This window comes from Elephas maximus, chromosome 22 (assembly GCF_024166365.1).
Source record: "Elephas maximus indicus isolate mEleMax1 chromosome 22, mEleMax1 primary haplotype, whole genome shotgun sequence".
NCBI classification, from domain to species: domain Eukaryota; kingdom Metazoa; phylum Chordata; class Mammalia; order Proboscidea; family Elephantidae; genus Elephas; species Elephas maximus.
In genome coordinates, this window is record NC_064840.1 from 56052034 (window position 1) to 56065465 (window position 13432).

A 13432-nucleotide genomic window follows, 5' to 3' on the forward strand; every position below is an offset into this window, starting at 1 on the left:
GATCAGATTAAAAGCAGAGAAGGAGCATACTGGGTACCAAAGAAAAGACACAGGCTACTCAGGAATAAAGACATATTTTAGGTTTTATACAAGGTAGGTAAGAATCTCTAAGATCACTCCCAAGGCATAAAGACTATGAGAAAAGACCAAGTAGTTCATTTTTTAAAAAGCTGGCATTCAGCATACTTACGCTGCCCATTCAAGCTTCTCGTTCTTGATTGAGTTGTACAGAGCCTGCAAAGAAAGAAAATAAGATGGAATTATTCTTTCCATTCTGTTCCACATTTTGAATTCAGCCAATGACCACAGCCAAATGGCTCGAGTGAGTCAGCAAGCAACTCCTCCACAATCTGCCCATCTAGCCAGAGTGAGCAGGAGGCTCCTTTTCAGGCGTCCTGTTGGCTCTGCAGAAGTGAGGAAATATAGGTGAGGCAAAATGATTGTAGGGTAAGCAGTGTTTTATGAAACTAAGAGACTTAACACAAAGTTAAAAATGTCTGTCATAAATAAGACACATGACACTGTATTACATTAAAATCTCAGGATATGATTAAAATTAGACCATGCACTCTATTTCCTTAAACAAAATCTGATCCTATAGTTAGACTAGTTTGGGCATCGGGGAATTAAAAACTTTTTCGTTAACGTGGTAAATATAACTTCATGGCAACTTAAAGAGCAAGATACACGGAAGGGAGATATTATGGACTTAATTGTGTTCCTCGAAAAGATACCACTGAAGTCCAAACATTCCGCACCTGTGAATTGACCTCATTTGGAAATAGGGTCTTTGCAGAAGTTAAGATGAGGTCATTTGGGTGGGCACTAATTCATTATAACTGGTGTCCTTAAAAGAAGAGAACAGACAGATACTGACACGCGGGGAGACCACCATCTGACGACAGGGGCCGTCTCCAAGCTAAGGAACACCAAGGACTGCTGCCAACATTAGAAGCCAAGAGGAAAGGCATGGGACGGATTCTCCCCTAAAGCCTTCAGAAAGAGCATAGCCCTAAGGACATCTTGATTTTGAACCGCAAGCCTCCAGAACTGAGAGAAAATAAATTTCCTTTGTTTTAAGCCACCAAGTTTGTGGTAATTTGTTATGGCAGCCACAGGGAACTAATACAGGAGACAGAGACTGAAGCCAGATACAGAAAACAATCTTAGAATAGAGATTCTATGCCAATCGAGTTAAGCCTGTATCATTATACCCTTATAATTCTACTTTATAATTAAGTGTTACACTGGTGTTTGTGTGGTGGTGGCGGTAGGGGAGACAGACTGCTTCTTTAGAACCTTGGTAACAAAACTGACACAGTGGCGTCAGCATGAGGCTGGCTCCCTGGTCCCTCCCAGCTCTGGCATCATTACCTACAAGCTCCTTGTAATCAGCTTTCTCCTCTGTAACAATTACCCAATAAAATGCTACTCTGCAGCTCTAATTTTGAGTCAAATGTTATAAAGAAAACACAAATGCATCTCTAAGATATAAAACCCCAAAAGCCAATTATACTGAAGAACGGGATAACTATGTGCACAATAATACAGTGACGATTTTGGACCACTTTTTTTCAAAAAAGTGCTTGGACCTATTAGAACTCAAAGGCTTACTTTGAGAGAAGAAAAAAGACAGTCAGATGATATGTCCAACCCTTGATACTACAAATAAAGAAACGGTGGGTCCAGAATGTTGCCCAAGTACCACAACAGAACAAAGGTAGAAAGACTACCTCTCCTACCTCGTACTCCTTTCTTGTCCACACGTATTCATGTGTGTGAACAGTAAGGCTGCACACCAACTGTGAATTTCCTTTTTCAACCAAACGCTTCCAAATTCAGTAAGACATATTTGAGTCACAGATTTATATTACTTAAGATTTCATATCCTTAGCCAGTATCTTCACAAACTCAATGGAAGTTCTCCATGTGACTATAACAGTTAATTTAACTATTGAATGATTATGGCAGCTAATAAAAATTAAGGCACGTTTTATCACCGTCAGGATGGTAAAGCATGCGTCCCCAAATACGAAAATTAGGAAACATTAAATTAAAATAAAAATAGAGGATAAATCCAGGCACAAAGTCTATGCTGTAAATTGGGTATCCTTTTTTAAAAAACTCAAATTTACTGAAGAACTCTAACAACCTATGATTTAGCTAACATCTGATGAAGTTCAACACTTATAAGAGTGCAAAGAGAGTGAAAATCTTAACTCAAGCCTCAGGAGACTCCTGCTGGATAAAAGACTTTTAAATGGATTCTATTACTTGTCTGAGCCATTTTGAACCCACAAGTAATAGTGGGCTGAGAAACTGCAATTGAAAAGAGGCAGATCATTAAAGGTTCTTTATATACTATAATACTCAATACTATCTAGAGTAATTTAACAATATGGTAAAGATTAAAAAAAATCATAAAGGTAGACAGTTGAAAATGAAATCTGAGTATCAAATTTTTCTAATACATTCAATTCTGCCATAGAACAAAATTTTGTCACACTTTATTTTTTGCCCTTGAGAATATTTTGCTTAAAGAGATGCTGAGTTCTAAACTAGAAAATTCTTGCTACTCAATAGGCCAGTACTATCGTACCACCAAAATCCTTAAAGTAAAATTCATTAGGCTTGCCACAGAGGTCAACTCCTTTCTCTGTATATATGATATATAATAGGTCTTTTATTCTAACATGAAAAACCTAGATATTTTTTAGTGCTTTATGATGAGCCATTATTTTTCTTAATAAGATGAAGATGCTTTGCAAATACACCCAACATTCACAACATCCTTTTTATCTACTTAGCCCAGTTAAGAACTGAATTCTCTTGATTCCTCATTATTTCTAGCCCAACAGTCATTACTTCCTTTCTTTCCAGGCCTAGGCCCCATGGTCCATCATTTCAACCAGTCTTGTCAATGTCTTCAACTTCTTTGTTCCACTGCCTTTCTGGTGTAACTGATGAGAAATTATGTAACTCCTGACCAAGCCTACTCTCTGACTTCTCCACACTTATATTCCATATATCAGTTAAGGTTTCCTAGTTTCATACCTCAAACACTCAACTACAAAGAGGGGCAGATTTATTGGTTCATGGAACCACATCATTAAAAAAAAAAGATATGGATAGAGCTGGCCTCGGGGACAACTGGATATAGGGATTCACAACTCTCCCTGTCTCTTCTCAACTCTTTTCTTTCCATTCCCAGACATCTCCATCCTTGCTTCTCTCTAATGTGGGCCTTCTCTGCTACAAAAAACACGTCCACAGCAAGTAACACTTACGCACATTCTGTATCTCTCAACAAGAGGAAAAAGCCAACAGTTCTTCCACCCAGCTCCACAGGTTGTTAGAAATATTTCAACTGTCAGTCCCTACCCTTAGTGGTCTCAACTGAAGGAATGGGGGTATACACCAGAATCAGTCAAGAATTAAAAAAAAAAAAAAATGATTCTTGGGCCTTATCCCACATTACTGAATCAGAATCCCTGGATGAGGAAGCGATACGTGAATATTTTCCAAATGCTCTGCAGATGACTCTGATAGGAATCCTTGGTTAAAAGTCACCACTTTGCAAGTTTTCTCTAATTAAAGTTCCTGCAAATTGACCCAGGATCTACATAACAATCAAATACTTCCATTGAGACTAAGCAGGAGTGAATGATTCTTCAAATCTGAAGTTCATTTTTAAGAATGAGAAAGCAAATTGCTGAAATTACAGAAATCAAGGTATCTTAGTCTAAATTTACTTTTAAGCCTTTGTTCCTCACTTTTAATTGCTTCTCATCTAGATGATGAAATGCAATTTTATTCAAGGTTTAGCATTCTCATTGACAGCCCACACACAGTTCTCTGAAGTTTTTCCCCATTACCATTTATTGTATAACCATGAATATCTCTCGCCAGGAGCACATTGTGCACAGTCTATGAAATTTGTATATTTAGGTCAATCATCTCTAACCTCCAAAGAATTTTTTCCCCTCTGTGCTCCTTGAATCATCATGAAGAATTTGGAGGATAACATACACAGTTTCCACCTTCCCTTAGTAAAACCGACAGCGACCACAGTGAAGTTATACCCAGGAAGGGTTCTGACACCAACACCACCATGGCTGTCTTTTTCAAATGCAAGGCTGGTTCATGCAGAATTTTAAGTATAGAATTAAATATGCACCACTCTGCCATGTTATCAGAGAAACACTGTTTGAAGATGACACTGGTTAAAAGTAATGATAAAACTAGTTATCAAATGAGTTTCAAATCAGTTAGGAAAACTCAAAATACCAAACATTAGCAGTCATCAACTTTCATTTCCTTCTTTATGCCCTATGATACTGAAAAACTACATTGTTGTTGCTGTAGGGAGCCATGGAGTCTGTTCCTACTCACAGTGACACTATGTACAATGGAATGAAACACTACCCCATCCTGTGCCATCCTCACAATCATTGCTATGCGTGAGCCTATCACTGCAGCCACTGAGTCAATTCATCTTGTTAAGGGTCTTCCTCTTTTTCACTGACCCTCTACTCTACCAAGCACGATGTCCTTTTCCAGGGACTGGTCCCTCCTGATAACATGTCCAAAGTATGCGAGATGAAGTCTCGCCATCCTCACTTCTCATTAGCACTCTGGCTGTACTTCTTCCAAGAAGAATCTGTTTGTTCTTCTGGCGGTCCATGATATATTCAATATTCCTCATCAACACCACAATTCCATAGCATCAATTCTTCTTTGGTCTTCTTTTTATTCATTGTCCAACTTTTGCGTACATATGAGGCGAAGGAAAATATCATGGCTTGGATTATGCATGTCTTAGTCCTTAAAGTCACATTTTTGCTTTTTAACACTTTAAAGAGATCTTTTCCAGTAGATTTGCCCAATGACATGCGTCGTTTGATTTCTCGACTGCCACTTCCATGGGCATAGAAAAACTACATTATCCCTCATTAAATAAGGCTTCCCCCAAACCCAAATATTTTAAATTGACTCTGATTATCTCCTCCTCCAACCCATGAAGGTTTTTACAACTGTGCAACGTACCAAGTTGGGTTATGAATAAGGGGTATGCCTTTCTTTTGTAAAGTGACAAAAAGCAACAACGCAATGCTTTGACCACAACGGTATTCACACTTTAGGAAGAAGTACCCGCTAAAGTGGAGTTTCTGGAAATTGATTCCTTTTAAGCTGCCTGTGCTCCCATACCCCCTGGAAGCTTTTCACGTACCCAGTTTGAAGACCACCAAGTTTAAGAATATGTATGCATAAACAACCTCATAGACATGCTTATCTCTAATTCAGGGTGCCAATCAAACTCAGTATAAAGTAACCTATTTTGAATTTGGTTTGTTTCTTTTCTACATCTAGATAATGTAACCCTGGTGGGACAGTAGTTAAAGAATTCGGCTGCTAACCCAAGGGTCAGCAGTTCGAATCCACCAGCTGCTCCTTGGAAACCCTATGGGGCCATTCTACTCAATCCTATAGGGTTGACTATGAGTCAAATTGAGTTTACAGCAACTTTTTTTTTTTTTTTTTTATAGTTGGATATATTAGTTTTTTGGATCCAGCCATCATGTAAATGGAGTCAAGATCTATGTTCTGGACAATGAACCTTGTGTTGTGGTGCGGAAACCCTGGTGATGTAGTGGTTAAGTGCAACAGCTGCTAACCAAAAGGTCAGCAGTTCGAATCCACCAGGAGCTCCTTGGAAACTCTATGGGGCAGTTCTACACTGTCCTATAGGGTTGCTATGAGTCAGAATCAACTTGTTGGCAATGGATTGTGTTGTGGTGCACTTACAAACTCAGCAAGTGATTGCAAAAACATCTAACCATTAAGTAAATGTTTGACTCAACTGAGTGGAAGTCTGAACTTCAAATCGGTTTGCTCTGGTTGGAACCTCTGCTGAGAATCTGCATTTCTAACAAGTCCCAGGAAGTCATACATAAGAATCACCTGAGGATCTTGTTAAACTATAGATTCTGATTCAGTGTATTTGGGGTGGAAATGCAAATTTCTCAACAGGAAACTTGTTGGAAATGCAAATGCTCAGCAGAGCTTCTAACCTGAATGAATACGAAGCCCTGGTAGATGAACATAAACAAATCCACTATGGACACTAGAAAATTCATTTAAAAGCTCTTACCCTCACTGAAGGAGACCTGGTGGTACAGTGGTTAAGAGCTATGGCTGCTAACCAAAGATCAGCAGTTCAAATCCACCGGCCACTCCTTGGAAACCCTATGGGGCAGTTCCACACTGTTCTATCCTATAGAGTCATTGTGAGTTGGTATCAACTCAGTGGCAATGTTTTTTTTCCTTATTGAAAGGGAATCTGAAGTATAGTATGTATTATTCATTCATGTAATATACATGTGGAGCACATTCTGTAGACTAGGGCGGCATTATGCTAGGTGCAGGTGAATCTCCTTCAGAGGCCTCTTACTTAATGGAGACAAAATGTGCTGTTCACCCTGACTGAACTTTACCTAGTACAGAATTAGTCAGCAGAATCATATTTTTTACTCTTTTTTTGGGTAGTTACAAAGTGGAAACCCTGGTGGTGTGTGGTTAAGGGCTACGGCTGCTAACCAAAAGGCTGGCAGTTCAAATCTATCAGCCACTCCTTGGAAACTCTATGGGGCAGTTCTACTCTGTTCTATAGAGTTGTTATGAGTTGGAATCAACTCCACTGCAAGAGATTTGGTTTCATTTTGGTTTTAGTTACAATGTGCAATATACTTTTCTGCCTGGTATCTAATATGTTAGATATTTTCTCTAGAGACAAATTAAACAGAGAAGAGAACAGATCCAATCTTAAGACTGAAGAATTTGTGGGAGGCAAGGGGGGGTGTACCTGGCTCTGTCACTAAATTGTCAATTGAAGACAAATCATTTCACTTAGTTGGCTTCATTTTCTTCATAGGTAATATGAAAAGGTTCCATAAGGTTATTTTCTGCACCCCCCCCCCCCTCCGCCCCATCTACCATTCTATGAGTCTACTTGAAAAGACCTTAGAAACCACTGGGCCAAACTTCCAAACTATTTCTTTTCCTTGTCCCTGTTCTTTATCCTCCACACTAAATTTTCTGCGAAGGCGATTCATTCACAGTATTGTTCCCTGCTTCCAAATCCCAAGCATGGCTCTTATAAGTGAATGAATGAATTCATATTTTTAAACTGAGTATAAACAAGCATGTGAGAGAGAGAGAGAGAGGGAAAAGCAGGGGAAGGGGAGCAGATGAGGGAGAGAGAGAGATTGATTCTCCTGGGGGGAAAAGGTTTTGGGCTTGCCTGATTTCTTTTGGTCACATGTACTTTTGTGAGCTGAAATAGCCTGAATCACCATTTCTTTATTAGTATTGCAAAAAAAAAAAAAAGGCCCTAACACTAGAAAATAATGGGTAACAGTTAAGACAATACTGAATAAGCACAACTCCCAAAGGATTTGGTAAGCAGCTCTGGGGGCACACTGAACCAAACTTGAAAGTGAATAAAAACTAACTGCTAATTACCATTTCCACTAACTCAGTACTCCAAGCCTTTATATTCCTCTCCTGAAACCTTAAAGCATACTTTTCAGTGTGTTTTTGGTTTTGGGGTGACTTGGTCCATAAGGTCATGAACATTTGTACAGAACATGTTCCTAGTGCCTTTCTTCACCTTAAAATTGTCTTCTATTTGATTGGCTGCTAGGCCTTAAGGAAAGTTTCTTAAATGTACAGGAACGAATTACACTATTCCAAATGTAAACAATTTTTTAAATACGAAGATAAATAGAAAATAATTTTCTCCTTGTCAAAACTATAAACATCGAATGAATCACCTTGAATATCAAGTCCAAATGCTGGTCCAACAACAAAAAATAGGACACGGGTCATAAACTCAAATGTCTAGAGGAGCAGGTAGATACCAGAAATACGTCAGCCGAAGAGAGACTCCAGGCTGTCGGAGAATGCCCCATCTTTGGGGCAGCTAATACTCAGCTGTAGCCTGATTTCAGCCAGGAGGAAAGGGTAAATTCACTACTGCCAGGTCTTCTTGTTTTTTAGAAGTTGCTAGAAGTACAAAGCTGGCAAGTTTTCAAGTCTGGCAACAAAACAACAAAATCCACCATGGCCAGACAAAACACATCTGTTGTCCAACAGCACACCAGTTCTGGGCCTCTGACTAGACTGATGTGACTAAAAAAGCTGCAAAAAAGCAGTAAGAAACACTAAATAGATACAATAAAACTCCTTCGCGGTTTATGATTCAGAGATTTCTACTTCTGAATATTTGATGTTTCACCTGATGGGATTTCTATGACCTCGGGATGATGCAGCCATTCATCAGCGGAACCAGAGAATATTCCATACGATCATAGCATAGCTATTAAGGAGGCTCCACTATTTTTTTTTTTTTACTATGTGAGGCATTAAGTGTTTTACTTTCATTTAATGTCATTTAACCAACACGGCAACTATAAGATAGAGGTATAGTATCCCCACTTTAGCAACGACATAATTAACACTCATAAAGGCTAATAACCTGCCAAAGGTCATACAGCTAAACAAGCACACGGCTGAGGCATACGGATGTAGATCCATCTGATGCCATGGTCTGTGCTTTCAAACGCACAAATCACAACACAGTGCTGACTGTAACTATATGTACACACATAAGCACACACACATATATATTTATTTTAAATTAATATAAAGATTGTCAGTGATAAATTTTACAACTTCGATAAAAGTGGCTTAAGAAAAAACTATTACAGAAAATTAGAGTTTCAGAAGTCAAGAACAAATAACAGTGTTATTCATATTCTGCCTTCATTTCTTAGCTTTTTACTTTCTGTTATATCAGCTCAGGACCTGTTATTTAGTTTAATTAAAAACAATGTTTTCATAGGAAAATATATTCATAACCCTAAGTTCATAGCTAAGAAAACTTGAATTGATCAATTCAAATTCTCCCTTAATACATTACTCAGTCTTTATGTCTGCTCCAACTGTCTGCATAGCATACCTTACTTAATTCCCCTTTATTGTATTTCTCCACTGTACAAATACTTTATTGTAACACATTTTGATACATCAGAGATAAATATTTTTATAACTATGAAATAATGATCAGAAAGCACATTTTTCATATAATGTTGTTGTTAGGTGTTGTCAAGTCAGTTCTGACTCATAGTGACCCCATACAGCAGAGCAGAACTGCCCTGTTGGCTTCTATATTGTAATCTTTATGGGAGCAGATCGCCAGGTCTTTCTCCCTCAGAGTCTCTGGGTGAGTTAGAACTGCCAGCTTTTGGTTAGCAGCCAAGCACTTAACAATTGCATCATCAGGGCTCTGTTTTTTTTTATAATAGCTATTTTTTTCTTATTACAATATAGTATAAATAAAGTATATCATACTATAACTCTTTATACGGTATAGTATAAAATATTTTTTATTAACTACCCCCCCCCCCAAAAAAAACCCCATTGCCGTTGAGTCAATTCTGGCTCAAAACGAACCTATAGGACAGAGCAGAACTGCGCCCATAGACTTTCCAAGGTTGTAAACCTTTAGAAAAGCAGACTGCTACATCCTTCTCCCATGAAGCGGCTGGTGGGTTCAAAGTGCTGACCTTTTTGGTTAGCAGCCAAGCACTTAACCACTGTGCCACAATGGCTTCCTTTTTATAACTACTAAAAAAAAAAAAAAAAAGTGACAATAATTCACTTTTTTTTTCTTGTTGTCGTTAGGTGCCGTTGAGTCGGTCCCGACTCATAGCGACCCTATGCACAACAGAACGAAACACTGCCTGGTCCTGAGCCATCCTCAAAACCGTTGCTATGCCCGAGCCCACCGTTGCAGCCACTGTGTCAATCCACCTCGTTGAGGGTCTTCCTCTTTTCCGCTGACCAGGTACTCTGCCAAGCATGATGTCCTTCTCCAGGGACTGATCCCTTCTGACAACATGTCCAAAGTATGTAAGATGCAGTCTCGCCACCCTTGCTTCTAAGGAACATTCTGGTTGTACTTCTTCTAAGACAGATTTGTTCATTCTTTTGGCAGCCCGTGGTATATTTAATATTCTTCGCCAACACCACAATTCAAAGGTGTAAACTCTTCTTCTGTCTTCCTTATTCATTGTCCAGCTTTCACACACGTATGAGGCGATTGAAAATACCATGGCTTGGGTCAGGCGTACCTTAGCTTTCAAGGTGACATCTTTGCTCTTCAACACTTTGAAGAGGTCCTTTGCAGCAGATTTGCCCAATGCAAGGTGTCTTTTGATTTCTTGAGTGCTGTTACCATGGCTGTTGATTGTGGATCCAAGGAAAATGAAATCCTTGACAACTTCAATCTCTTCTCCATTTATCATAATGTTGCTCATTGGTCCATTTGTGAGGGTTTTTGTTTTCTTTATGTTGAGGTGCAATCCACACTGAAGGCTGCGGTCTTTGATCTTCATTAGTAAGTGCTTCAAGTCCTTTTACTTTCAGCAAGCAAGGCTGTGTCATCTGTATAACGCAGGTTGTTAATGAGTCTTCCTCCAATCCTGATGCCCCTTCTTCTTCATATAGTCCAGCTTCTCGTATTATTTGCTCAGCATACAGATTGAATAGGTATGATGAAAGCCTACAACCCTGATGCACACCTTTCCTGACTTTGTAACAGTATAATATAAACAAATCTTCCCTTAAAGCCATTCATTTTATTCATTCATACATTCAGCCAAAGAACACTTACTGAGTCCCTACTACCTGATAGGTATTATTACAGACACTGGAAATCCAGTGTTGGATATACCCAAGCCAAAGAAAGCCGAACCCACTGCCATCAAGTCCATGCCAACTCATAGCAACCCTATAGGACAGAGTAGAACTTCTCCATAGGGTTTCCAAGGAGCAGCTGGTGGATTCGAACTGCTGCAGCAGAGCTCTTAACCACTATGCCACTAGGGCTCCCTTGAATACACAGACATAGAATTTAGATTTTAGTGAGGTGGAAACAGGCAAGAAATGAATAAAAATAAAAAGATAATGCCAAATTCTATCATTATCTGGCAGAATAACAGACTATTATAAGGTAATTAAAATAATTCAGAAGAGTAGCCTTAGACTGGATGGTGAGAGAGAGCCGCTGAGAAGACATATGAAGACAAGGAAGACAAGTAGTCAGCCTCAAAAATTTAGGGGAGGAAGCACTGAGTAGCTCCTAGGTAAGAATGAGGTTGGTGCCACCTGAGAAACAGCAACAAGGCCAGCAAGACTGGAGTACGATGGGCACAGGGGTGTGGTGTGCAAGAAAGTCAACTACGTACACAGACCACAGACAGCTTTTGGACTAGAAAACAGGATCTTATTCATATGTGTTGAGCAACCACTGCAGGATTCTAAGCAGGAGAGAGAACTGCTCTGATTCAGGTTTTTAAAGGCTGCCCTGCCTTCTGTGTGGAGAAAAGACCAGAAGAGAGCAAGAGCAAGAGAAGCCGTCATAAGACTGGTGGAATGGAAGTGAGAGAGGACATGGCTTGGACTGGGTGACGGCAGAGGGTTTGGGTTTGGAATGTACCAGGCAATCTTTCTAAATTACGGGAGAAAGGTGGCCCATTTTCACACACTTCAAGCACAAAGAAAAAAACTGGGTTAAAATAGTTTCAACAACAGCAGCAGGAATATATTGCTACACATCAACATTTAAAGTCATTTAAGCTGAGAATGAGGTAGATATGTTAGGATATATTGTTAAAGAAAAAAAATAAGATGCAGAAAAGAGTATGTATGCTCCCGTTTGTGGAAAAAATGTACAGTGCACATATTATATATATAACATACATATTATATATGTACACATACACATTTATATGCATACATATATAACATGTATGTGATTATGCATAGAACATTTCTGAAAGGATACACATTGACAGTGATTGCCTCTGGTGAGGGCAACTGTACTGTTTGAATGTTTAAACCACATCATGCATGCATTTCTCTTCCAAATAAACAAGTCACTTTACTTCATGACACTAGATTTTAAACTCCGTGAAGATGTGATCAAGGCATATGCCTCTCTTTAGTGCCCAAAATGCCTTCTATCTTGACTACAGCAAATGTTTAAAAATAAAAAAAAAAAAAGAAGATAAAGGTCCCAACGATAATGATGCTAAACACCACGACTGTGATGGGAGGGATCCCACAGAGAGAAAAAGAAAACTGGAGTAGAAATTTAGAAATTAGCTGATCTGGATTCAAATCCTGCCTCTTTATCAGCTGTGTGACTTTAGACTACTGGTCCAGGTCTAAACCTGTTGCCGTTGAGTCAATTCCAACTCACAGAGACCCTATATAACAGAGTAGAACTGCCCCATAGGGTTTCCAAGGAGTGGCTGGTAGATTCAAACTGCCCGTCTTTTTGGTTAGCAGCCAGAGTTCTTAACCACAGTCAAGGTCTAAGCTTCGATTTCTTCATCCATAAAGACAGGATAACAACACCTACCTCACAGAATTATGAAGAAGAAATGAAACAACTGACTTGAAAACATTTATATTCTGTAAAATGACACATAAATAAAAAATACCATTGTTATAAGTGAATGATACCTGTCCTCCTTAGACTTTACGGAATGCTTGAATTCTCCATGTTTCAATTCATCCATTCCACTCTCCTCAGCCAATCAATACGCAATGTACGACATATGCTGGGGGTGGTGGAGAATCACTACTTTGAATTAAATTGGCTGTCTGGCATCATGGGCAAAATTATGGTGCCAAGAACAACAAACAACTACTACTACTATTAACATTTACTGACTACTACTGGTTAAGAGCTTGGCTGCTAACGAAAAGGGGAGCAGTTCAAATCCACCAGCTGCTCCTTGGAAACCCTATGGAGCACTTCTACTCTGTCTTACAGGGTTGCTGTAGGTTGGAATTGACTTGGTGGCAACGGGTTTTTTGGGGGGTTTTGATCATGTGCCAGGAGTTCACATCAGTTGTTTCATCTTCACAATTTTGTGAGGTAGGTGTTGTGCATGCATTACCTCACTTACTCTTTACCACTGCCCGTGAGGTATTATTCCCATTTTACAGACGAGGAAAATGAAGTGCAAAGAGGTTAACTTGCTATTAAGTGGCAGATCTGGAAAAGGAACACTAGGCAGTCTGATTCCAAAGCCTTTTTTCAATTTTGGTGGTGACTTTTTTTTTCCCCATTAAAAAAATCCAGGCTTTCTTTAGGCTCTGACTTACTGCTTCTCCTTCTGACACATGAGCTTACCACTGATATAAAATTCTCCCTTTAAAAACCCAAGGAGAAGCGAACACATTCTCTGAACACAGCAGACCAGTCTACTGTCCTCTCAGGGATCCCAGAATTTGGCTCAGAACTCTAATCCAAATGTGGTAACAATCATTCCTTCTCTAACACTGTTCAGAGTTAGGG

General features: G+C 39.2%; 1 protein-coding gene across 14 annotated transcripts in view; it reads right to left on the minus strand.

Moving 5' to 3' along the window:
- The window catches only part of PSD3 (pleckstrin and Sec7 domain containing 3), a 739247-nt gene that overhangs the window by 123824 nt on the left and 601991 nt on the right, over window positions 1-13432 (minus strand). For all 14 annotated transcript variants that reach the window (XM_049866071.1, XM_049866067.1, XM_049866070.1 and 11 more), the window contains one exon: window positions 191-234. In XM_049866071.1, coding sequence (XP_049722028.1) covers window positions 191-234 — 44 coding nt within the window. The remainder of the gene's footprint in view (window positions 1-190; window positions 235-13432) is intronic.